The 26,912-nt window shown below is 40.3% G+C and overlaps 1 protein-coding gene across 1 annotated transcript; it reads right to left on the bottom strand.

The window, feature by feature from the left end:
* On the bottom strand, positions 1-25,248 carry LOC137294729 (WD repeat-containing protein 81-like). The gene is made up of 26 exons (XM_067825817.1): positions 25,000-25,248; positions 22,679-22,857; positions 21,984-22,140; positions 20,150-21,505; positions 19,358-19,540; positions 18,706-18,764; positions 17,714-17,876; positions 16,933-17,117; positions 14,491-16,031; positions 14,154-14,293; positions 13,390-13,509; positions 10,827-11,100; positions 9,928-10,122; positions 9,612-9,729; positions 8,820-8,938; positions 8,169-8,352; positions 6,813-6,883; positions 6,309-6,368; positions 5,551-5,671; positions 4,608-4,710; positions 3,410-3,540; positions 3,210-3,271; positions 2,773-2,912; positions 2,054-2,153; positions 1,637-1,737; positions 1-1,089 (listed from the first exon to the last, which is right to left on the bottom strand). The coding sequence occupies exons 1-26, from the start codon at positions 25,084-25,086 to the stop codon at positions 961-963; spliced, it is 6,078 nt and encodes a 2,025-aa protein (XP_067681918.1). The 5' UTR covers positions 25,087-25,248; the 3' UTR covers positions 1-960.
* Positions 25,249-26,912: the final 1,664 nt, after the last annotated feature.

The following is a 26,912-nucleotide window of genomic DNA, read 5'->3' as shown; positions in this document are numbered from 1 at the left end:
TTCATTTGTACCTTCTTTCCAATGTTTCAGTATTGCATAAATTAAGTAATTTAGTGTCAGACGTTGACATTTTTCCAATGTCAGTGTGAAATCAGTAATGGCTGGAAGCACTCATACAATCACTAACAAATCAGTCAGTCAAGCATTTGGCAAAATCTCTCACGACATATTTTCAGCATTATCTTGGTGCTCTTTAACACCTTCCCTCACAATAAAACCCAGACTTAATATAATACAAGATAATATTGATCACAGGGACATAAATATTGAACTTTCATGCATCGAAAAATAGTTCTTGTGGTAAGAACCTCTGAATCATACCAGAAAACTTGTAATTCAGGGTTTTTATTCCCTGGTAAATCCTGATGATATTTCATGTACTGGTTGGTTTAAACAAACCTGTGCTGGATGGTTTCAGCAATGTGGCAAACATAAAAAAATTGGATCACTTTCCTCCCATAACACGTTGACATGAAAAGATATAAATGAAATATTGTACTACCGTTCTCACTATCTCTATGGTAAGAGGGAAAGACTAGAATCTTTTCAAAAGATCAAAATCTGCTATTCTTTTTGTTGATAATCTACAAAATATTGACAGATGTTAACAATCTAAGTAAACTGAGTCTCAGTACTATTCATTACACTCATCAGTGGTGGAATGTAATGAATAATACTAGACTAAGCAAACACGTACATTCACGTCAATATACATCTTTGGACTAAGTTTACTTAGACAGCAAATGTAATATATTCCTTTAGATAACAGATACAGCCTTGTTCCCTGTTATAGATACTTCAGACAAAGTGTCCAAAATATTTTTGTCAAGTTGAAGTTGAAACAATGTTTAATATCTGTCATACTCGTACATTTTCAAATCTAAAACATTCATTGTATTGTTCTACTGTAAAATAGTGTTGCTCTTCATCATGATAGGACTATGAAGGTGGATGTCTGTGTTAGCATAGGAGTCGGATGGAGCCATTGTCTGCCCCCAGCAGCAGTGATCGGTTGAGAGGTAAAGTTGCCATGGATGTAAGGACACCTTTGAATGTGTCAGAACGTAACTTGGTACTTGTGAAGGATGCCTGCAAAACAAGTTCTGTTCCTGGTCAGAAGGATAAACAATCTGCAGATGGAAATTCTTTGAACGGGTTAAAAATCTGTTTCCCAATCGGGACCCATTCTTAAAAGCGATCGTAAAACTACAACAGTCGTAAGTCTATGTCAAAGCATGGGAGTTCCAATCATCTTAGCTCTATGATCACTCTGGGGAACAGGGTCCAGGTGGTACATTGTCTGAGGAGAGAACTGGTCCGAAGAGGGTCATTTGGGAGGGTATTTAATATTTAGAACATGTACAGAATTTTTACAATAAAAGTCAAGGCTCCATTGCAAACGAAAAGACCCAATTACTGCAAAGGGGATAACACTGTGTCACCAACTATCAATATTGTATGCAAAATATTTGAGATACAACTGGATGAATTTACATGTGGTTAGATTTAATCATGAAGCAAGTGAATCAACAGAAAAGAAAAGATGAGATGCCACGAGTTACTATTTTGTCAGTAAAATAACATCCAGCTGAGAGGGATGTGTGTTGCCAGATGTGTAGAGGTCACTAGTACTCACACTGTCATCCACAGATGTATGAACTCCTATCCTGTTGGCGGTAGTGGCACTGAGAACCTGGTTCTTGTAGAAACACACACAGTGTACCGGCTCTGACAGACCTTGGAATATAAAGACATTTGCAATCACAGAATACACATTGAATTTAATAACCAAGACATGTAGCTAATTGTATGCACATAAGAATCACAGAAAACTGACATGTCTGATATTTCAGATACCATTGAAAGTACACTCATTCCGTAAAATTTGTATCTATCGAGAACTCATGTCATTATATAACATATATCTCTGCAAATCAAAATTACATGATCCTCTTGTTTTATTGATAAACTGGTGTTTACTGGAAAGATTTAGTGTTTAAGGTTGAGGGTGATGTTTATATGACGTGGGTTTGTTTACTGATGAGGGTGGTACCTTTAAGAGCACACAGTTCTCTACCATCTTCGATATTCCACACCTTCATGGTCTGGTCAAATGATGAAGACACTAACATATTCTTGCTGTAGGCTTTGATCTGGAATGAAATCAATGACTGAATGGTCTGCCTGTTATTGCTGGGATTTAATACCTTACTGAGCAATACCTGCAGCCAACTCCTTGGGGCTTACAGTAATATAACACAACCTTCAATGGAGACAACCTTCACAGGTACAGAAGCCAACACACAGTACACCCACCTGTAATACTTCCCCATCATGAGCCTTCCTAGTCCTAGGGCCAAATGCTACAAAAGTCCCTATCTTTTATCTTCAGCAGCAGTAAACATGTTATCCAGTAAATAGTATGACACCTCGCATGCTCCAAAATTTGTTGTTGATATAGAACTAGCCACAGGAAGTGTCAGGTTACTAAACACAAGCTGAGGGTTCAGTCCACTGTTGAAACAGTATCCACATGTTCATAGGCACTCTGCATGAGTATTATCCACATTGCCTAATGGATGGTGACAATCTCTGGTGTTGAACATGGTCAAGATGCAGTATGTGTGATAAGGCTGGGTGTGTCATATTATCTGATATTGATGCTATCTCTAGATTTGGCCTAAGAGTATTTCAGGACCCCATGAAGATGCCCGTACTGACAACCAAAAGAGAGATAACTCCTGTAGAGAAGCCAACACACTGAACACCCACCTGTAATATTTCCCCATCATGAGCCTTCCAGGACCCCATGAGAATGCCACTGTTGACATCCAGAAGGGAGATAACTCCTGTAGAGAAGCCAACAGCTACCCAGCTGCCATCATTACTGACAGTTAAACAGCGGATCAGGCCTGGAACATGAAACAGTGAAGAAACAAGTGTATCAATGACTTATTTCTCCACAATCATGCAAGTATTATCTTTTTTCGTCTAAAACATAATCTATTAAAACATATGTTACATGCTCTTTCACTTGTAGAACACCAATACTGTCACGTTTTTTAATAATTTACAAGATAAAAGTAGAAGTTGTTATTTAAGAAAACCACACAACACTATCAAACTGAACTGTTTATTACTGTTTATTCTCAAGGAATGCTTTTAACACAGCTTCAAGCATAAACTCTAATTTCAAGCCACATCCCTACCTGTTGATCCGACTGAGCACTTAAACTCATGTGCATATTTTGATACTCTGAGATCAAGGAACCTGTTGAAGACATAAACAATCATACAAAGGGAACCAACAAAGATACTCTTTTGCATTGTTATAAAAATACTAAACTAGTGTTATAAAAACAATAAACTGTGAGTACATAAATTTCCGTCTTATGAGCAAGTATCATACCTGAGTGTGGCCTCTGTGGTTGCCGTGACAACAAGGGTGCTGGGGGCTGGAAGGGCCGTGAGGGCCACAACTGGGGCATATTTGGAGGACTCTAGCTGAACTATATTCCCACCAATGAAGGGATCCCATATCTGAAACATGCAGGATTTAGCTTTCATCCTGAAACAACTGTATCAATGGTTCATTGGTTAGATGCTTAATGATGCATTCAGCAATGTTCTAGCCGCACTAAAGAAGTCTGTAAATAAGTCTGGACCAGACAGTCCAGTGATCAACTACATGAACACTGATCTATGCAGATAGGATACGATGACATGAACCAGTCCAGTGATCAACTACATGAACACTGATCTATGCAGATAGGATACGATGACATGAGCCAGTCCAGTGATCAACTACATGAACACTGATCTATGCAGATAGGATACGATGACATGAGCCAGTCCAGTGATCAACTACATGAACACTGATCTATGCAGATAGGATATGATGATATGAGCCAACAATGTTAGGCATGGCCAATAAGACATGATCAGTCAGATTATTCTTATTACTCCTGCCCTGTAATAAATAATCAGTCTGCAAAAACTAGTCATTTGACAGTACCCATTTCTGCTAATGAAGTATATGACTTCTCACAAGACTTCTTGTTCACTGCATGGAGCAATGTTTCTGATTGATTTTTACACCATTGTCTAGCTAAAGGTGATATGAGATAAGTACAAAAAAACCTCATTACTGACTGATCAAGTTCTAGAATGCCAATCAAACAATCAATTCAGAGTTAGAACCATAATACTGTCACACAGATAAACTAAAGTTTGACACACATGTTGTCAAAGTTTCGTCTCATTTGAGCGCCGTGTCTCTATCTTCTGGTCATTTATTGTTGACTGCGTTTGGTTGGTTCTGAACAACACAAGTTTGACAACACTTCACACATCAAACTGGAACTTGACAATGCCAAAAGTTTGATGGAGGAGTTGAAGAGAGCGATCAACAACAGTTCTCAACAACAGTTTGACAACTCTGAAATTGGTGTTTGTTGCAAGTTGTTGGAATGTTCACACTCTCAAATCAAGTTTCACAACGTGTTGTCAAATTTTAGTTTGCTATGCGTTAGCTGCTATAGAGTTGAGATTCAATTTGCAGAACATGACATATTTTCTTAAAAGCACAGAAAATCCAGTGAACTCACATGTACAGAACTATCACAGGAGGCTACTTGTCTGACACTATCCAAGTAGGCCACAGAGAACACAGACTTCTTATGTTGATTGTAGCTCCACTGGAAGGACATTCTGAAACAGACACAAATGGTTTAGAGTCAAGAAGGTATCAATGTCATCTTCTTACACAACATTTTGGAGTAAATTCTTAGTCGTTCATCAGGTAAATGAAAGGAGTAACACTATACTCCGTAACGTAATGTTCCCCGAAATAAGAAGATAACATGCATAGATTCTCGCCTTTATGTGTATCACTTCAAAGACTCTACAACATCAACAAAAAATGGTTTACAATGAATGATTGTGAATTTAACACTAGCATTAATCTTAACTCGAAAGTACACCGAATATGTGCAGAAATATTGAAGGCAGGTCAGAGATGAACACAGTAGGTTGCTAACAAACATATCACTGTTAGTGAGAATTTGGAAGCACATCCTGCAGCCAAGGGGACACAACTGCATATACTGATGACAGCAAAGGCACATACACTGTGCAAGCAGACAAAAGGAGTTTTCATGTTTTGTTAGTGTCTCAAATAAGACAGACGCTGTTATTAACTTTATATCATTTCAGAGTATGTTCAGTTTTATTCTGCTTTTAGCAATATTCCAACAATATCATGGCAGAAGACACCAGAAATGGGCTTCACACATTGTAACCATGTGGGGAATCGAACCCTGGTCTTTGGTGTGACAAGTGAACACTTTAAACACCAAACTACCCCACAACCGCACAACATTTAAGAAAAGTTTCCTAAAAAATTGTAATTTGAGTGAAAACTTGAGAAATAAAGAAGTCAAATGGTTTGCTCCCATTCTTTAAATTTAAAACAAACAACCACTAACGGTCACACATTCAGGTCAGACAACTTGTAAAACGTGAACTGAAACTACACATCTTATGACTCACTTCCCTGATCCATCTCCGGAGCTTGTCAGTGACCACAGTTTTACAGTTTTGTCCTTGCTGGCGCTGATAAAACAGTTCTCATTATCCATCACGAACAGAGACCGGATGCTGTTGGTGTGGCCTGTAAGTATTGTACAAAGTAGACCTTTACCTGGCACTTGTTCCAAACAAATCCTCAAATAATAGTGTTTGCCACTAATGCAGCAATATTCCTCACCACTATAAAAGAAGAATGAAATATTTATGACATATTTACTACATTTTATGTTTTTGGTTTGAAATGGCTTGTGTCTGCATAATTACCCAATGTCAACAAAATTGAAGACATTAGATGCAATGTTTTATGAGATATCGTGTTTACATAAGTTTGAAAAGTGGTCAAAGTTGTCATGATGACCTTGAAGATCAAGGTTACCCAAATCGACTGGTGTGTGTGTAATCCTCCAGTGTAGGCTGTCACCAAATTTGAAGACATTGGGTACAAAAGTTCATGAGACATCATGTTAACAAGACTTGGCACACAACGCTGCCGATTATATAGTTATCTGTTCCATGTTGCTGGAGGGGACAAAAAGCACAAGAACTAGGTCAAAAGGATTTCTTTGTAACAGATCATCAGGAAAAAACGTAACATACAGTGACACACTTAAACCATCTCTGGATCTGAACCACATTTATTAAACCAGTAAGCAAATACATTTGCAACTGTGACAACCAGCTGCTCCAGACAACCAACACTAAGACGTTGGTTTCCTTACCTTGGAATGTCTGCAACTTGATCTGTTTAAAGTTGAAGATTGTGTCTCGCTCATGCAACCCTTTAAGAACAAAGTTTATTTACTAAAGTCAGGGCAATGCACTTCACATTAAGGGGGTTTAACGATTAAGAGCTTGTTCATCCTGATATGTAGTACTCTGAATGTCTAGTAAGCATTGTACCATGGGCAAGCAAATCAGAATTCATTCTGACCATTTTTCTTGGTCTGTGCACAGAGATGGGAGGTGAGAATGAGTTGGTTGAACACTCAGTTTATCATATAAGACAACTCTTCAAATAAACGTGGTAAACAATTCAAAAATTCAAACACAGATGTTAAAATGTTAAAAAAAAGATGTCAAAATGAAGAAAACTGTATACATGTTGTTTAGTTTTGTAAATGTAAAAGTCGTCATACTGCTACACTGTTTCGCTATTTCCATGAAATATTTCACCGAGAGTTTCATTGAGAAGACATGAGATGATAACATGGTATGTCACTGACCTAGTTCATGTTCCCAGTAGGCCAGCCAGTTGCCTCTCAGGTGCCTCTGTTTGCTGTAGTCCATCTCCTCACTACAAAAACACAGGTAGGGGGTAACATGATCTTCAGCAACCCATGCTTGTCATAAGAGGTGAATTACAAAAACACAGGTAGGGGGTAACATGATCTTCAGCAACCCATGCTTGTCATAAGAGGTGAATTACAAAAACACAGGTAGGGGGTAACATGATCTTCAGCAACCCATGCTTGTCATAAGAGGTGAATTATGGAATCGAGTCAACATACACATAAGCAACTGTCTGTCTGTGTGTTACTCGACTTGGTCAACACATGATGCTGATCACTGGGTTGTCTGGTCCAGACATGATTATTTATACCGCCGCCTTATAAGTGGAATATTGCTGAGGGTGTCATTAAGCAGTGTATGAAATAAAGCCGGTCTGACTGCCGAGATGGGCTAGATTTCAGGACAACTAGCCAGCCAGCCCAATGGTCTGGTAAAATGTTTAGATGTTAGAGTAATTAGAGTAATTTCACCATATCTTGGTGTCTGGTCTGGTTAAATACATTTTGGGCTGAGAACATTTTGAAGTTACCAATCCTGATGTCAGGCTGAGTTTGGGGCTTACAGTGGAAGCTTCCAAAACCTGCATATGTCCAGCCCGGTAAGTTGTCAACACCAGCATAAAATCTCAGTCCCATCTGTGGCTTGTACATTTATCATCAGCTCTACAATCCAGCACTTTGTCTAAACTGGATTATTTTTCCAGTCTCAGTGAATGCCAGTTTAGACAGCTTTCAGTGTATTTCATACACTGCATCAAGCAGCAAATAACCAAACTGACAAAAAGCCACAGGCCATGACAGAAGGTTAAAATGGGCAGAAGGAAATAGACTCCAGTATCCATGCCTCTGAACCTGACCTAGATTTAACTCATCAGCTTCACTGGTTAGGTGTAGCAATAGCACAATTTGTATTTTGTTCCCAGCATCAAGACAAAGTCTGTAGCACCCACTCATGGGAAACCATTTCCCTTCTGCAGCCGGAAAGAGCAACACTCACTAGGAATCAAGTAATGCAGGCAAACTATTCAACATTTGTCATTTCAACAGGGCCCAAAGTCATAACCAGCAAATATAGCACACAGCAGAAAGATGTGAAAACATCCCCCTTTATTGTGCAGTGACTCTTTGGAGAGATACGATACTATTGTATGCACAACTGAAAATGTGTAGTTGACAGGACAATGTTGAAAATCTCAAGATCCTATAGAGTGACATCAACCAATATGCAGCATTCATGGCAATGATGTAATACAGGCATAGTGTATGGATTATAGAATGACCAGTACTGACCATCTAAGTTCATCTGGATGTATGCGTAGGATACCGGATGCTCGATATCCACGACCAAACTGGTTGAGCTCTGGACTGGTCTCCCTGACTTCATGACTGAGTTGGATTCGGTTACCAATCATCTGCACATTGCTGCCTATAGCACCAGTCACTGATGTGTCATCACACTCAACACCCTCCGACGCTGAAAGCAAAGTATACAAACTTAATCTTCAGTCTCAAAAAGGAATCTCAAATGAAAGGAATATTAATCATGTGTCAGTATAGTGTGTGGTGAGTGTTGGCTGACTGTGTGTAGCTGTAGTGGGTATAGTGTGACAATAATGACATGTTTGTTGTTTAAAGCTGCACTCAACAATATTCCAAATATACAGCTGCAGTCTGTAGATTATGAGTTCGGACTGGCCATTTGGAGTGATGAACATCATTAGCACTGACCTTCACAACTGAGATATGATGATATATGTCAACCAGCTGACCATCTAACGATTTTAATTGACCATTGCATGGGTTCTGGAATGTATGGAACTGGGTAGTGTTGAGAGGAAACAATGTCTTAGTTGTGCCCTGAATTGAGGTTACCTGTGGACGACCGTGTGTCAGATGTGGATATTACATCTGTGATGTGTGTTGTGTTGGCTTGAGACAGACCTGACTTAGTATCGGCCGTGTTCTCCTGCATCTCAGTCATCTGATCCATCACTGTGTCCTGCTGGGAGCATAACTGTCGGATGAGGTCATCGTTGGGCAAGTGTTCCTCCATGTGAATACTGTAAAAGACCACACTACCACAGACACCGTAACACTATAGCCACCAGATGTCTATCTCAGTGGCACATCATATTATCGATCTCAACTCCCAAGGGATCATACAACTCTTGCAAGCCACTAGGTGGACCGAGTTATAGCCGCTATCTCATCCTTACGAGGTACTCTTTTACAGTAAGTCAACTGGGACACATAGTCGGAATACTTGGTCAGTGTTTATTGCACTCTGCAGTACCTGCAAATAAGTGTTTGCACGTATTCATGTGACCACTGACTAGTCATATACCAATGGATTCATGGGTTCTTTTAAGTACACTATGGGTTGTCACAACACTGAACAAGTCTGTAGGAGCTTGCACACAAAGTTGACTCCTAGCTTTTTACGCTGGATCACAGGTGGACACCTCAAGCTCGATAGATCACCAGCCAGGGAACTCATAAACCATACTACAAATGTACCACCACAACACCACAGCTGTCACTGTACTATTCATAAAGACACTGTGGTACTTTGAGGTAACATCAACCAAATTAACCAAAATAACCAAATTAAATCAAGAAACTTCAGCATCTGGGTATGCAGTTCTTTCTCCAAAAATGGTATTACTGAGTTCATCCAGTGCAAGGTCTGTCGATACCGGACATTCGCCACAAAGCACCTGTCTCTTTACCTACCTGCCAAAAATCCTGCACAGTGGTATGTAAGCAGCCAGCGCCAACTCAGGGGTGAAGACAGCTGCCAGCTCTTGCAGTCCCCCTTCCTTGGTCGATGGCTTGAAGTCCACAACATCATCTACAGTCAACCACATAAGTATATGCATTCTAATACAGCATGTCCATCAAAACCAGATCAATGGACAGAAGCAAGAGTATATGGCAATGTCTAAATGTATTTTCTGATTAACGTCATTATGTTAATATCTTCACAGGGTTCTCTAAATACAAAATGAAATTAGTTAAATGAAATTAATGATGTGAAATGTCTACTAACCTTTGTCATCAATGGCCCCCAGTGATGTGAGACTGTGGAACTTGTTGGATGGCGCCTTCTTGCTGTGTTTGGACATGTAGCCACTGAACCCACTCATGCTGATGGGTGTGCCAATCTTGTACTCATGGGACGAGGGATCCATCTTGATGTTCAGGTAGGAATCCTCAGATGTCTCACTGCCACCCAGGGATATCCCTGCAGCAAACACATACCAATAAAACCATTTACCAGAACTGCTTTGGAACGAACCTTTGACATTCAGGGAGAATAGGTGGTTGGAATTTCTGTGAGGAAAAGAATATGTTCCCAAAATACTGGAAATCTGAACTTTAGTCTTGAGTTTTGAAAAAAAGAAGTACTAAATTGTTCCCAGGTCCTGAAAAAAAGACATGCTGCATGTTAAAAAAAAATAACAACATACATGTCCATAGTCCCTACCCAACATGGTACAATGTGTGAAACCAAAATTGCAGGAAAGGGGCGATGGGATGGCTACGTGGTTAAGGTGTTTGCTCAGCATGCTGAAGACCCAGGTTCGGTTTCTCACAAGATACAATGTGTGAAGTCCATTTCTGGTGTTCCCTACCATGAAATTGCTGGAAGATTGCCAAAAGCAGTGTAATGCTAAACTCACTCACTCACTCATTTTAATTTCCTACTCACCAACACACACTCACATACCTCACATATAACTATCCTTCAACACAAAATTGAAATTCTGATGTACAGGTACAATGATTTACTTGTCAACTATAACATATCAGGAAAATAGTAATACAAGTAATACAAATCCAACGTCTCAGACGATGTAAATAAAATGTATAGATAAGTTTGATCAAGTCACATTTTAAACTGCACAAAGCAAGAGGGAATAACCATGACAACAGCCCTGAACTGACCAGGTGGGGACAGAGATCCACTCTTGTATATCTGACCATTGGGCGGTGAGGAAGAGTTCCCATGGATGACTGCGAAAGCTTCAAACAACTTGAGCATGGAAGATGAAAGATGCTTGCGAGTCATTTCCAGGCCGAGACGTAACCCAATGACATACAGGACGTCAATGACTTTGTGACAGAGGATGGACCTGGCGCGGATACCCCCAGGAAAGGTAATGGTGGGTGATGTTACCAGCTTGATCACAGGAAGCAGGGAGTCCATCACAATAGTGTCCTGCAGAAGGCAACAAGTTCAGATTAAACAAGATATCATGGATGTCCCCCAATATATGCATCCACTGAAAAAGTTATAACCCTAAAGCATGTGACTACAACGTGACAGTGTATTTATAAAAAGGCATATATTCCAGTGATATGAATTGGTAATGGTCATTTTAAACAGATATCAATTTGAAACAATGTTACTTTTTCAAATATTGGATATCACCATTGATAGCTAAACACTGAACTCCAAATGAGCAAGGCCATCTTAATGCATCTTCATGCTGTACAGTTGCTAGGGAGCTTAATCAACATTGGGCTCCATCAATATAGGGGCTCCATCAACATAGGGCTTCACTTGGTAGGAGATCTGACGGAGTTGAATTGCTATTCAATCTTGAATGGCTACCTCGCAATCGACGACTGTCATGATATGGAAGTGTCTGGATCTCTGGACTCCATGAGAACTTCACTTTTACTTCTTGGTCCAAAGAGTCAGCAGTGGGGAGGAGCATCCAGCGTTTGGAGGGACTGAACACCCTATGGTAAGGTAAGTATCTGAATATCTAAAATTTTTAGATTTTAACAAATTTTTTACTTACCTTACCATAAGTCTATAGCATATGGATACAACAGACAGGACAGTGGTGTAGGACTCCAGAGGACTGTCAGTGTCTTAAGATCCCACATATGCATATGCATCCAGTCCTTCCCCAAGACATCGACAGAGCGTCGACCGCCCAAGCTGCCGGGTCTGGTATCGGAGACACATACACTGGAAGCTGAGCTTCGAACTTTGTGGCAAATAGGTCTATCAGCGGGCGCCCGTGATCTTGACATACGAGCCGAAATATCTCTGGGTGAAGCACCCACTTGGTTGGGGATGGCTTGCCTGGTCGAAAGAGCACATCGGCTTGGACGTATCTGCAACCTGGGATGTGACAAGCTCTGGCCTCGATGTCCAGCACTTCCTTGATTGTATTCTTTCCTAATAACACTTCAATGTTTTCCGCCAACAACTGATGCTGCGCCTCCGGACACACTTGTGTTGCCGGTTGAGATGTGAACAGTGGAGGCTGAGTGACTGGTAGTTTGTAGCCCTTCTTTAGAATTCCGGTAACTTAGCGATTTTTGAGGATGGACAAGTTCCTCCAAAAGATGCCCAGTCTCCCACCTACTGGTGTAGGGAAAACTGGCACGGCTGGGGGTGGGAGGTCCCAGTGGTGACAGGCGACGCCCTCAACGTCTGGAATAGGGGCACTTCCCCTTCCCTCTGCCGGGGGTGGCAGGGGTGTCCCTGGCTGTGTCTGACAGCTTGTGACAATCTGCTGATGTGAAGCCTTGGCCGTGACCTCTTGTAAAGGCAGATCTGACAGATTCTCTTCTCGGGATGAAACGCCTCTTCCCTCTTCCTCCCTGTTTTATCACGAAAAGCAGATGAGAGGTCTTCAAACGCTGACAAAGACAACTCCGTGTTCCTTAATTAAGCATGTTCCTTATAAACTTCTGGGATGGCATTCCCGTAGAGGGCTTGTGAAGAGAAAGGAGTTCTAATAAGACACTGTTTAAACTCTGCCTGCCATGAGCAAGTATCCAAAAACCCCATCCTGTGCACTACTGTCGTCGTCACTAGAGCTGTCTGGGCATGTCCTAATATGTCATGTAGCACTTTGAATTGCCATAGAAACAGTGACTACAGATGTTCCAATCGGGACTCATTAGGCTCTGTTAAATTCACAGCCGCCGCTGAAGTAGCTGATGCTAATGCTGAGACAGGTTTGTCTGATTAACGTCATTATGTTATGAGGTAGCCGACAAGTGTACAATAATGAAAATAATATATAGTTAAAATCGCCACAAAGATTGAAAAATATACATACCACACACTAAGAACCTGAAAGGAATCAGTGCACAAGTGTAGTATATTCAAACTTTATTAGCTGGAAAAATAAGCCTAGCAACCCAAACACGTCTCCATCAGAAGACACTTTAAGTAAAAGTGAAGTTCTCGTGGAGTCTGCGCACATGCACAGTGGGGAGATCCAGATACTTCCGTATCACGACAGTCGTCGATTGCAAGGTAGCCATTCAATCTTGAATAGCAATTCAACTCCATCAGATCTCCTACTAAGCGAAGCTTGAGGTAATATGCTATAGACTTATACTCAGGTAAGTAAAAAATTTGTATGGATGATATAACTTGGTGATTGTGCAGGAAGGGACAGTTTTCTTAGCGGACCTACAATGCAGTTACAATGCCCCTCCAAAAGTGTTCAAACTGTCTCCACAGAACATAACTCACATCTAGATTGTCCATAAGAGACTTGACTGAGAGGTAGGGGATGATGTATCTTAGTAGAACCACTCCACCAAACAATCCTGACTCTGACCGCTGGGTGAGTCGTCTCTGAGCTACAGCCACCTGCAAACATCACACAACATGTCACTTATGTTTCATGTAAGTTGTACACAGAATACATACTCAGCTTTACAATGAATCATGATGCTAACATTTCAAACAGCATGTAAATGTACCAACTGTATCAACTGAAAACAAGGAACTGTCAGTCTTCAATAAAATAACAAAAAGATAACATCAATCCTAGTTTAAAAGTTTGAAGACTTAACAGTTCAATAGCATCAGTTCTGATTATGAAAAAAATCCTATGACATGATGCCTTAACAACAAAGTTACAATCACACCTGGAGTAATGACCTTGACCTTCAATCTCAGCTATGAACTGCTAAAGGATCATATATATATGATTACTCAAGTTTCTTACTGATTACTATATATATCATAAAATTACATTCTCAAAGTGTAACGACTTCATACTGAGCAGCACTGATCTTAACTTTCAACTTCAACCAGTTATATGACAGAATGAGACTGGCAGTGATGAAGGTTGTGCCTTAAATACCCAAGTCTCCTCACAATGCTAACAATAACAGTTAAATCAAAGAGTAATTTCATGACTGACCTGTAAAGAAGCCTAGACTTTAAACTTTGATACAATCATGCCATATTTTATTTCATGAATTAGTGCTCAACCAAATTTTACTGACCATGTCCACAATGGTAGGGAGGTACTGTACAAGGATGACATGTTCTCCATACAACACTGCGACATATGCAAGACAATCCAGAACCTTAAGGGCATGGGAGTCACCTGTCACCAGACGAGATGACTGCAAGTCCTTGTGATCTGTGGGAAAAACAAAGCTCAGTATCCAACTCTTTTCTGCTTCATCACATACTCTATTGCCTCTATTTACTCTATCTACTCTATTTACATCCACCCACAAATGATGTGTTCCAGTGTGTTGACTAATTCGTTTAAATACAAAACAAGCATCACACTCTTTAGGAGACGACTAGGACTGACAGAAATAATGACTGTACCTTGATCCGTATACTCGTCCAACTGTTCCAGACCCAGATAGCACAGGGCCAACATCCGGACCAGATTCCGTGACAAAAACTTGGCTGTGAGGACAGGCCCTAGCTTGTGAGACAGCCACTTGACACTCTCTGATGATATGTCACGGATATTGATGATCTCTGCCGGACTAGAGACAGACAGGTTTGCCAAAATATCTTCAGTCTCACTCCTCACCATCTGATCAGAGACATCTATTGTGAGATCAGTCTGATCGCTCTCATCATCATCTTGCTGTCTATCATAGGTAGAGTCTATAGAATCCTCACCATTCCCTGAATCAAACTTGGAGCCATTTGGCACATCATCGGTGTCCAGAATTGGACTGAAACTCTCAAACACTGGGGCATTGTCTTCCACATTCTCTCCCACAGACCATGCATCACTTTCAGTGGTTGATGAAGTCTTTTCCCTCCCCTCCCTTGCTCTGTCAATAATATTATATATATTGTTCACCGATGCCCTATCACAGGTGTCTATCCCCAACCCATTGCTCTCCCCATCACCACTCTCATCGCTCAGGTTTGACACCTGGCCTATACTGACGGAATCTGTGGACAACTTTTTCTTTGAATCCTCTGTGCCACAGTCATCTTCATTTAACAAAATGTTGTCTGGGAACTCCTCTTCAATGTCATCAACATCTCCCTGAGTATTTTCATCCCTCCCAACATCCCATGATTGACTGCTCTCATCATCTGGGTAAACCTCCCCTGAAAGCCCATTGGTTGTTGTCACATTGTCTGACTTCTGATTGGTCCCTTCAGACCATACTGCTGTTCTCTCTGAAAGTTCAGCCTCCCTCTGCATCTCTTCAATGAGCTCCTCCTGATAATATTTACTTGGCAGAGGAAAGTCTTTGTACCCTGCAACAGCCTCTACCAACAAGGTAGAGAAATTGGACAGAAAGGTTTTCAAACCTAACCTCACCATCAGCTGCATTAAGAAGTTTCGATGATACAGCTTCACATGTTTGGCGGTAGAGTTCTCTCCTGTATACAAACTGGTAAGATATGGCAGAAACCTCTTGGCTGTTTCCAATGGTCCAAGTTCCTTACTGACTACCCCAAAGAAGGACCATGCTGCTTGGACAGTGGTTGTTTCCTGTTGGAACAGTTCTTCTATGTATGGCAGCAGGAGCTCCAGCCCCTCTTTACCCAGCTTACCCTGGTACTTGAGGAGGAACTGTTCCAACACTGGGACCTTCTCTCGCTCCTTGTGCTTCAACAAGCTGGCCTTCTCCGACTGCAGCTTGTTACTAAACTGGATGTTGTTGGCTTCATTATCCTTCTGCTTCAGTTGACACAGACACTTGTACAGCTCGCTGAAGTAGCTCGGGAAGGGTAGCAGCCCTGTGTAGGACTGAAGGAGAAGAGCTGGTGTGGGAGGAGGGAGACCGTTTTTGTCAACGGATGGAAACTTGAAGGTAGACTCTCCCTGGTGGAAAGGGTGAGGCTTCTTCTGTACCCGGTGAAGCAGGTTGTGAACTGCTTTATGGAGGGGTCTGAAACAAGGAATGTAAAAGACCTTGTAGACCATGGAAGTTAGCAATAGGGTGGTGTGCTATCCTATTCCTAATGTATAAAGTCAAATTTCAAAGGCAGTTTTATCAGGTGAAAAACAAAGTGGAATATCTTGGGCCTGTTCTTCCTCATTCACCCTTTAAATCAGTCACAGCTAGCTGGGTGTACTCTTGACTCTCAGATGCATGATTAATACTAGTGGGATGGCTCAGACTAATTCAGATCATCCTGAATGTTAGACACACCATACATAATACCTTGTTAATGTTAGCTCTTTTAGGATTCTAGGGGCCTGAAGAAGGGAAGAAGCAAGTGCATGTTACTTTTATTGAAGACCTGGGGAAGCTGTGACCTCAAGAGAGAAGCAATGACCCAGGATCAGAAAAACATGAATGGCGTAGGCGCACCGTCATCACATGTATTCTGGGTTGTAACTAATACTGAGGAAATATTTCAGTCTATCACAACCGTTCATGGACTTATATAACAGTGGTCAGCAATATAACAATTCAATTTTCAGTTCAATATTCTATCACTGAAGGGTAATCTGACCAACATTAACATGCAATGTGCCAATGCACATTTTAACATCAGTTTGAACAAATCTTGTGTCTTGCACATTGTTTGCAGCATGGAGTCTAGATCAGCAGTTACATATTGAACACAGGTTCAGCAACAAGTTGTTCAACATGTTCTTTCTTTTAATGTTCGTAATAAACAGACAGAGCATCTTGCAATAGTGATTTAATTCTGTGGTTTGGCACGTCACAGTGTCAGTCATTCATGCCCACAATGCCTCACTTCAAACAGCACAGCTACCAACATGAATAGAAGCTGAATGATGCCACTTAATTATTTGAAAGAATGTCACGAGTCTCTCACCTAGGCAGTTCAGAGACATCAGAAGCAGCTAGTTGCATAACCCTGTCATATCGCTGAGTAAGTGAGACATAGGAGTCCTTCATCCTGAGACGAGATGATAGAAACATCTCACACATGAGACATGAGAACCTCACCATGTCCTCTGACACAATGCAAGGCAGTTCAGTGTCTGTGGCACCTGGTTCCTGTAACCATGACAACAATCAATTATTAACCAACCAAATTCTCACAATATTCAAGTCCATCCTTTTTTTTTTGTTTAAGTGTTTATTTCAGCAACCCAGCTACAGAGGATAAAACCTTTCTCCTAGCTAGATAAGCTTCTAGTATACAACATGACAATATCAAGCAGATGTATTTCGAGTTACGTATTGTTATGTAGTCCATTTATTGTGGTTGATTGGCATGTTTATTGTTTAACACTGCACTCAGCAATATTCCAGCTATATGCGGCTGTGTGTAACTAATCCAGTGATCAACAGTATAAGCATCGGTCTATGCAACTTGGATATGATGCCATGTCAGCCAAGCTTGACCTTTCATTACATGCCTCTTATGACAAACATGGGATACTGAAGACCAACACTAATCCAGATCTTCATGGATCCCTTCGATCATGGATCCCAACATAAGACATACTTACGTCAAATGTTCATGAAAGATATCTACTTTCTTATGAAAAAGATGAGATTTTCTTTTTGGAGTGGTATAATCAGATTATTTCCATATCTCTCAGTACAAATCATAGGGCACCCAGCACTGGTGATCATGTATTACTGACCTGTGTCTTGCATGTGTCTGACATCTGTTGAAGGGTTCTGTTACAGAATGCCAGCTGTGCCTCCATGTAGTCCAGCTCTGCATGGGGACAGAAGTCACGGGGCAACTGTATGCTTGCTGCCTCTGGTCTCAACTGGTCCAGCATGTCGAAACTCCCCATAGAACTGAAACAATACACCATTCTTTACACCATATAATGACTCAGGAGAGGAAACTTTGAGTTAAAATACATTGATTATCCTTTGTATATTGTTTGAAGCTGAAAAAATATTCCAGCTATATGATGACAGTCTGTTAATGACCGAGTCTGGAGCAGACGGCCATGTGATTGACATCATAGATATTGACCCCAGCATATGGGACGCAAAGACATATGGTCATCCAACAGCCTGCACAAGTTCCTGAGGACTCATATCCTTAACCAGAATTCCAAGGTGTATTCAAAACACTGATTTGTACACTCAATATTCTGCCCTCGCTAAAAGATCGCATGCAGCAAATTTACTTAATCCTGTTATAAAATACACTTGCTGATGTCATTTTGCTCTTCAAATTACCTCCCCATAAGAAATAACATATACTCAGCAGGCTAACTCTATTATTCCTGTCAGTTCTGGTTGGTTTCTGCAATGCTTATTATCTTATGCTACAAAAATATTTCACTTAAAATGGTTTCAGAATTCTCAGCAGAATACAAGCTGAACGAGATAAAAGAAAAAAAATACACCTCATATCGTCAACACAAGCATCCCTGGGGTAGCATAGGGGTTCAAGTGTTGACTCGTTACACCAAGTCCTGGGTTTGATTTTCTATTCACAATGGAAATACAATGTGAAGTCCATTCTGGTGTTTCTCACAATGATATTGCAGGAATATTGCTAAAAGTGGCATAAAACTTAACTCACAAATCACAACAATGAGACATGCAAAAACACATTTTCATCATGATAACATGTAAGTTAAACATTTTTGTTAATGAGATACAAAATTACCTTGGCTCATGAAGACCTGCTTCACTTGGATCTTGGAAGAATCCTTGACCAATCATCATCTGAAAGCACCAGCCAATATGGATAGGTCTTATGTAACAGGGGCAGTGAAGTTGCCTAATTGTTAAAGTGTCTGCTTGTCATGCGGAAGACCTGTTTTCAATCCCCATGTTGGTACAATGTGTGAAAATCATTAATGGTGTCCCCTCCACCGTGAAATTGCTGGAATATTACTAAAAGTGGTGTAAAACCATATGCACTCACTCACTTATGAAACATGCAGTGACAGAACACCTATCAATGATTGACCCAAGAAGCCTAATTTTGCATCATATCAGTGCACGGATAAAAAATGTCAAACTAAAAAATAATCCAAATAGTTTATTTTTTCCATAAAATGCAACTGATTCATCGGTGGTAGGACACAATATGACATACGTTTCAGATCAGTTACATTCAAAACCAAAAATAACATGATTCAAGTGCCCATAAATAATAAATTGAATCTGTGAAGGGATATGTTTACAATCCTTGAATACATGAGTGAATCGAAACAAGACTAATGAACATTGAAGCACAATGTCAACCCAAAATGACCGGTGACGAGAAATGATAAGCTATAGAAAACTAAGTCATAGCCAAAGCTGAGACTGACCTGTGATTGGATGATGTTCCGGCTGACCTTGGGAGGGTGTTCCTGGAAAACTGCTGCCAGAGACAACCGATGTGGGTGTGGCTGACTGAACAGTTGCATGACCCCATGGTTGGACATGCTCCGATGCTGGTCCACCAGCTGCAGGTACACATTCTTAGCCTTCACTGAGGCAGTGCCACTCAGCTGTATCATGAAAACAATATGCTTTATGCCAAGATCATGAGCTATTCTAGATTTAATGTCACTGATCATAGTCATAAAGCAGATCTTGTTTTATATAAGAATTGAGCAATGTGTTTACATACTTAGTTCAAAGTCTAACAGAATGAACAGTATGCAGAATGGTTTCTGGTCACTTACAATTAAAACAATTTCTCAAATGAGGTATTACTGATATTTGCTATTGTAAAGATATTCAACATCTTGCAGCTCAGGCAGAACTACAGACAAAAGACTGACCGACAGACAGACCTACTGACAAAAATGACCAATAGACTGAGCCAATAAAGTATAGTAAAATATCTCTTTGCGAATATATAGCACGTAGAACAAATTGTGATAATTTCTAACACAGGATGTGTACTAGGACAAAACGCACAAGTATGACTGCCTCTTGACCATTTATTGTTTCTAAATTTAACTGTCAAATTTGTAATAACTGTAGGCTCCTCCCTCAGAGACAGTTCTAAAATGTTGTTAATGTTCCTTGAAGTTTTACATAGGGAATGTCACCCAGTGAATTTTCATATAAAACATATAACAATATATGACATTTTTACACTACAGACTAACCTTATAACCAAAGGTAAGATCAATCCAGTGATGTAGATCCTCGGACACCTTCTCACTCTCTAGAGCTGATATGTGTTTGATGATAAAGTCCCGAGTTGATGAGCTCCAGTTCGGGATCTCTAGGTCTGGGAGATCCTCATGGATTGACGTAAACAGAGTAGGATCAGTGTAAAACTCGGGGATGCATTCATCAGGAGTCCACTCCTGCAGCCTCTGAAGACTACTAGGGTATTCATGAGGCACCCATTTGGTTCTCACATGAGCACACAAAATTGTCTTTGAAGTCCGTCTAGCCTTGTAGACATAGTATGTGATGTCCGACAACACATCCGACACATGATGTGGAACCTGGTCCCCATCATCAGATAAAGCTGGCATCATGTTATAAGTGAAGTCGAGCTGACTGTCCCCCTTGTTGAGTCTGAACTTTGACATGGATAGATCTCTGAAGCCTCCATGTGGGCTGGTAAAGTCCATTATCCAGGGTAAGACAGGGTGGTTGTTTGGGTCCCCCATTTTCCTTCCTCCTAAATGATTCAGTATCATCAAATATTTGAAGTTGGTGATTTTTCTGTTTGTCCAGTCTTCAATGATCCTTGGAAGGTCTGTCAGCTCATATTGTCTGTACTGGCATGAGGTGAGGAACATACATGCTTCAGTCCAGTACCTCTCCCCCTCAGGGGAAAGCGATGGGCCCAGCTGGTCAATAGGACTATGCAAGGATGACAGCTGGTGTAATCCTGAGGTTTGAGGCTCATCACAACCTGGAGAATCATACTGCTTTGATTTCTTGCTTCCATTCTTCTTCCCTCTCTCCAACTTTGGTGTACTACTCCCTAACAATTTTTCAGACAAGCTGGAAGCAAATGTTGATGATTTTGACACAGACCCTTTGGTTTCAGGCTCAGATGTTGCTTCTACAACATTTTCCTGTCTACTGTCTCTGAGATATGATGATCGTAGGGAATGAATCTGGGGTACAGTGACATACAGCCAGAACTTACTATCAAGTAAAATATTGTGCATCTCGATGTCACCGACTGAAAGTCCCTTTTCATGGAAGGTTCTCATGGTCTGTAGGATCTGATACAAGAGGAACAGGGTCAGCATATGTGAGGAGTTTAATATGGCTGGGCTATAGGATATGATGTTGCACAGGGTGAATGGGATAAACGGTTGGATGAGGAACATGTGTTCTGAGGACTCCAAGAGCACAATGATCTGGTGGACGTTAGGGTCAGACAAGTTGTCATCTCTCTCAGTGTCTCCATTGCCTGGTGTGGATGATGGGTTCTCCAGGTCGATGTAGACATTGGGCTTGAATCTCCACATGTACTGCTTCAGCAAGGAGGAAAACTGAAAATAGCAATTATAATGAAATTCTTCAAAGGCATTTATTATTATCACTGCGCCCCTTTCTACAACAACTGCATGTAATTTTGAATGTATTTGGGCCTATGGCCTTTTACTGGAATAAACTGTCTGTCTGTCTATTCGAAGTTGATGTAGTAATACAAGACAAATCTTATGAATAACAACCTCTTTTTTAATCTATTTTTTTCATATAAAAAGAAATAAATAAAAAAAATGAAGAAGTTGTTATCCATAAGATTTGTCTTGTAGTATGAATTACAATGGATATAGCCTGAAGAAGAATTGATTAAGTTCAGGGATGTTCCAGATTTCGTATCCTCAGTGAAATTCATATGTGACATGATGAGACATTACTCAGTGTGACATATATATGGCCAACAAACATTCATCTATGTTAACACTAGAATATAAAACCTTCAAACGCCATATACAAAAAATGTTGAGGACTTAAGCATCTTACACATTCTGTAGCTGCCTTGTCAGCCAGAAGTCTAGACCCTCGGTACTTCTTATAAGAATCCAGCCAGATGTTCCTGACATTCTCTTGTGATACATTTGACAAATGTTCAAAGACAGATTTGGCAACGGAAGTAGGGTAGAGTGGACCATCCCTGAGGCTGAAAAGATCACAGGTAAATGAAATATTTAGTGTTTAACAAACTACTTTGCTGTTTGTGTTCATTTGCTGTTCAAACCTCAACTCCACAATAATCCAGTGACATAACCATGAATGGCAGCTGTTCGTAAATAATATAGACTGGATCAGACAATGAGGTGACTTACAGTTAATACCAAGATACAGGGACTATGCACTTGATGAGTCCAGGCTTGTGGGAAACAGCACAATATATTAGAATGCATCAAGACCGTAACACAAATCACAAAAAAGTGATACAGCTTACCAGAAAAACTACAGGAAAGAGAAAGTAAACAAATACTGAATGCATTTTAACACACTATCTTCCAGCTTCTCTCCTGATATGTCAGTTTCACACAAAGCATGTAACTTTGTAAGAGGCATTCCAGTTTCATAATGTTCATTGGTTTCATAATGTTATAACACTTTTATGATATCATATAGAATTATGACTAACAATCAAGGAAATTGGACTGGTCAACTTGAGCAATACCACAGAATACTATAGAAAGTCATACCTGGCAACCCTTTCCTGTGTCTTTGTTATTACTTTGATTGTTATTTTCCTCCAGGGTTTTGATAATTTGATGCATGATGCAGCCAAATATTGTTCAGCTTCAGCCTGACCCAGGACATCAAGTCCTTGTAGGGAGGGTACCTTGCCATGATTCAGGTGCTTCAGCCAATCATGGGACACCTGCACAACACAAAAACAATAATTATCCTTATCATCATGGACAGTCAGACAAAATCACTGATAAAGTAATTTTTTATTGAATATGTTACATGATGGCAGTTCAGTGTGGGGGAATACCTCACGTGGTGTTAGTTTCCAACATTTACAACTTATAGATGGAAAAACACATGACCATGGGTACTGATGCAGACAAATAAAAAACTGTAATAAGGGAAAACTTGATATCTCAATGCATGTGGTGGTGTGTGGTCCTGTGCATTCAGCCCAGGTCACCAAACTGTTGAAGTTAAGCAACGTCAAGCGCGGAACAGTCTTAGTAAACTTAGTCTCAGTGTATTTCATTACACTCCACCACTGAGTCTAACAAAACCAAGTAGAAGGTCGCGTCAGGTAACCTTTGAGCGACCAATGACCATCCAATCAAACACGAGACAGTTATATAGATTTAACCAATCAGACAACGGCTGCTATTTAGGGATCAGAGGGACTTTCAAAATATTCAGGTCACTGACACAGATCTCTCCACAAACAACTCCACATATAACAGTTACCTGACCTGCAGTATATACGCTTTGGGGTTTCTGCTGACATCGTTTACTCATCGTTGTCATGGTTGTACGTAAGCCATGTGCTTCACCTGGAAGTGAGCGTAAGCTAAATAGCATTCGGAATCGTTTGGGTATGAACCTTTTCGAGATAAAAAATTCAAAAGGTATGTGCAAATGTGCACTTTCGTGATTTGGTAAGCTGTGTTCTGATTGATCAATTGCAAAGATTACCTGACGCAACCTCCCATAAGGTTTTGTTAGACTCAGTGGTGGAGTGTAACGAAAAGTACTGACACTAAGTTTACTTAGACTGAGCGCGGAATGTCTTTGGATGGGTGACGGTGTTTGGAAGCAACTCCTGATAGTTTCTAGGACTTTGTCCTGCCCTACAATGAAGCACACATGATACATGTGATCTCATCTTAGGCAAGTGATTTTGTTCAACACTGCCTATGTTCACACAGCAGAAAATGGCTACCCGACGAGATAAGTCATGTGACTACATCATGTGATATATAGTCATGTGGCTATACATAACCTGTTAGCACCTGGAATGGGTCAGGATGTCAGCATCAAAGTTACTACCTAGGGGTGACCACTGAAGGGAAGAAGACAAATATTCGGCATAACTATAGCGACAGTCTGTTCTTACATCCTATTGCGAAAATGTTACTCTATTGCCACCAACTATTGCAATACTATTGTTTCTACCATGATTAACTGCTATCGGACTCTTACACTAAAGCCCTATTACTATGGTTTACAGTCCAAAAACAACAGCACCAATGGCACATATACCTAGTCGCTTTACTGACTGTTTATCAGTATTAAAAGGCTGACGACCTGGAATGCCTTACACTTGTAGCAATAACAACATAATATATGACACACTTTCATGATAGTAAATGAGTTACTAAACACACTTCAAGAATCCCAAGAATAGGGATTTACCTTTTCTAAGACAATCAGACAATATGAGACTGATCATGTGGTTCATCTGTTTTTAGCTTTGCAAAGACGGATATACTTGATATCATGTGACAGTGACAAGAAGGTGCATGATTTACTCATCTTGCTTGGCAAGCCATTGTCACTATAAAATTAATAGAAGTATACCATCAAAGTGTGAAGATAAATAAATCAATAAATGTTCTTAAAGATTAAACTTACTTTGTGTACTGGAATTGTTATTTGACACATAATGATCAAAATTTCTCAGACACTGAAAAATACATTACACATGGATCCATAGAGTCATGACCAAGAAATCAGTGCATGTGAAACAATCAGCACATAAATGCATGTCCCATAAGCTGTTTTCTTCAGCTGAAATATATTGATATTGAGTCATTAACTTGTTTTCTTCAACCTATCAGACGCCAAACTGTGTCAAAATCCGACAGAACCTTGGAATATCTCTGAAAATTACTTAACAGTGGTACTTCTTCAAATTATCTAAAACGTATGGGCTACTTAGTGATATTAATAACATGTAACCATAATATGATGCAAACACGCTAAAAACGTGACGTGTTTGTCACTGAAATATTTTGAAAGTGGAAATATGATCAATGTAACTGAAAACTCCACTCACTATGCAGACGACTCTAGTTTTGGACAGACAGCCAATATGATGACGAGGAAGTGACAGTCTTTCCGACACCACAGACAGCAAATCCATGTTTCAAATATGTCCCCTGCCTACACAGAAGACATGTGCTAGTCAGTTTACATGGTAAAATCGCTTATATCATCCTCTGACAGCTATTGTAGATAAGGTGGGTGGTGAATCTTTAACTAATGTCGATGATCTCGGGCAGGTAACTCGCAATTCTTTGTTTTTCTAAGGGAGATAATGGTGTCAACAGGCGACTGATAACAACCACTAAAACATCATTTCGTGTACCGCAAATTTCTATGCCTCTTTCGTATGAAACCATAGCCTCACTCGTATGAAACCAATAGCCTTCATTGTTATTCATTTGAAGAAAATATACGACCCTGTAATAGCAAAACAGCAATACGACAGAAATACATCAGATTTATCTGTTTCCCACCGTCTATGTGCACGCCGAGTGTTAAACGGAAGTCCGGTGTCATATGCATGTAGTAATCAGAAATAAAAGTGAAGACAGTGATAGATATTTGTTCAGTATGTTTGCCCTACATTTGTCCAGCTAAATCACGAGCACTTTTTTTTATATTAAAGAGACTCTCCCCAAGAGACACATGGCCCTCTCAGTGAAGGTATTGTATCATTGCCGCAACAACATGAACGCCAAGGTGTTCATTCGTGGTCACTAATCATGAAAGATTTCGGGTTTAAAATAAAAAAACAAACAAATGCCACCAGCCAGCAGACAATTTTTTCAGTATTTACACAAGTGTAAATATAATGTACAGAACCCACACATACTTCGTGCCTATTTTCTTGGATGAACTATTTCACAAAACCGTTTCGTCTTCTGTGTATTAAGCAGTCTGTCATCACTAGCAAAGCTTCGTACCCGTGTGTTTGACATTAAAGAGAATGATATTTTCTGCCGCAAAAGGGTCATTAGGTTGTCTACTTTGTGTTATTGGAGCCAGACAGACAAAATTTTGATAATATACCGATGTTGAAAGTTTGTTCGCAGTACGACTCAGACTTTGGGGAAATCACACAAACAAACTGATAGGTCCGAAATCTAAAACATAATACACGCAAGAACTCCTCTGCATGATTTGTGTTACCAGTTTTAATTGGTTGGATAATTTAAAAAGTGAAAGTGAGCTGTGATTGGTTCGCTCAACTTCCCAGCGTAGATACCTGACTGGATAAAAAGTCACTCAAGGGAGGCAACAAATACGGGCTGAGCCATGGGTGTGTCCAGGGTATAGTGGAGACTTATCGGAACGTATATCTGGAGATATCGAGGATGAAAGACAGACCGCTTAAAGCAAACACATTTTATGGTTGGCTTAATTAACCTAATAATCCTGGCACAGATAAAAAGACAACATCAGGTAATTAACGATAGTTTTATTAAATTCATGCAATGAAAATTGAATTTAAACGTATGTATGTACATGAACATATGTTTGCCATAAAAAACAACAAGCACCCTATTATTTTACATCACATGTTTGTCAGTTCACAGATAGCACTGATTACAAAGTCGGAGGCCGACTGCATCAAAGACTGCTTCTCCCTTAGTCTCACAATCCGTTTTTCTTTCTCCCTGTTCACAGCTGTCTTGGGCGGTGGGGCAGCGCCAAAGTGTGCTATTATTATAGGGATGTGTTATTACTATACTCTGTTGTTACTCTGGTGGCGAAAAGTCAGCGTCTGCCTTCTGGGAGGTCTGTCTTATGGGAGTGAACCCTCACAGGTCCTCCACAACCCCAGACTGTCATAATGAAGTATGTTACACGGTGTAGGATGACGCTAGTCTGTCTTACAGACCCCGAAGCGTCTGCCTTCTGGGAGGTCTGTCTTATGGGAGTGAACCCTCACAGGTCCTCCAC

This window comes from Haliotis asinina, chromosome 8 (assembly GCF_037392515.1).
Source record: "Haliotis asinina isolate JCU_RB_2024 chromosome 8, JCU_Hal_asi_v2, whole genome shotgun sequence".
Taxonomy (NCBI): Eukaryota; Metazoa; Mollusca; class Gastropoda; order Lepetellida; family Haliotidae; genus Haliotis; species Haliotis asinina.
The sequence above is the reverse complement of the archived record's forward strand: the minus strand, read 5'-3'. Positions and strand labels throughout refer to the sequence as shown.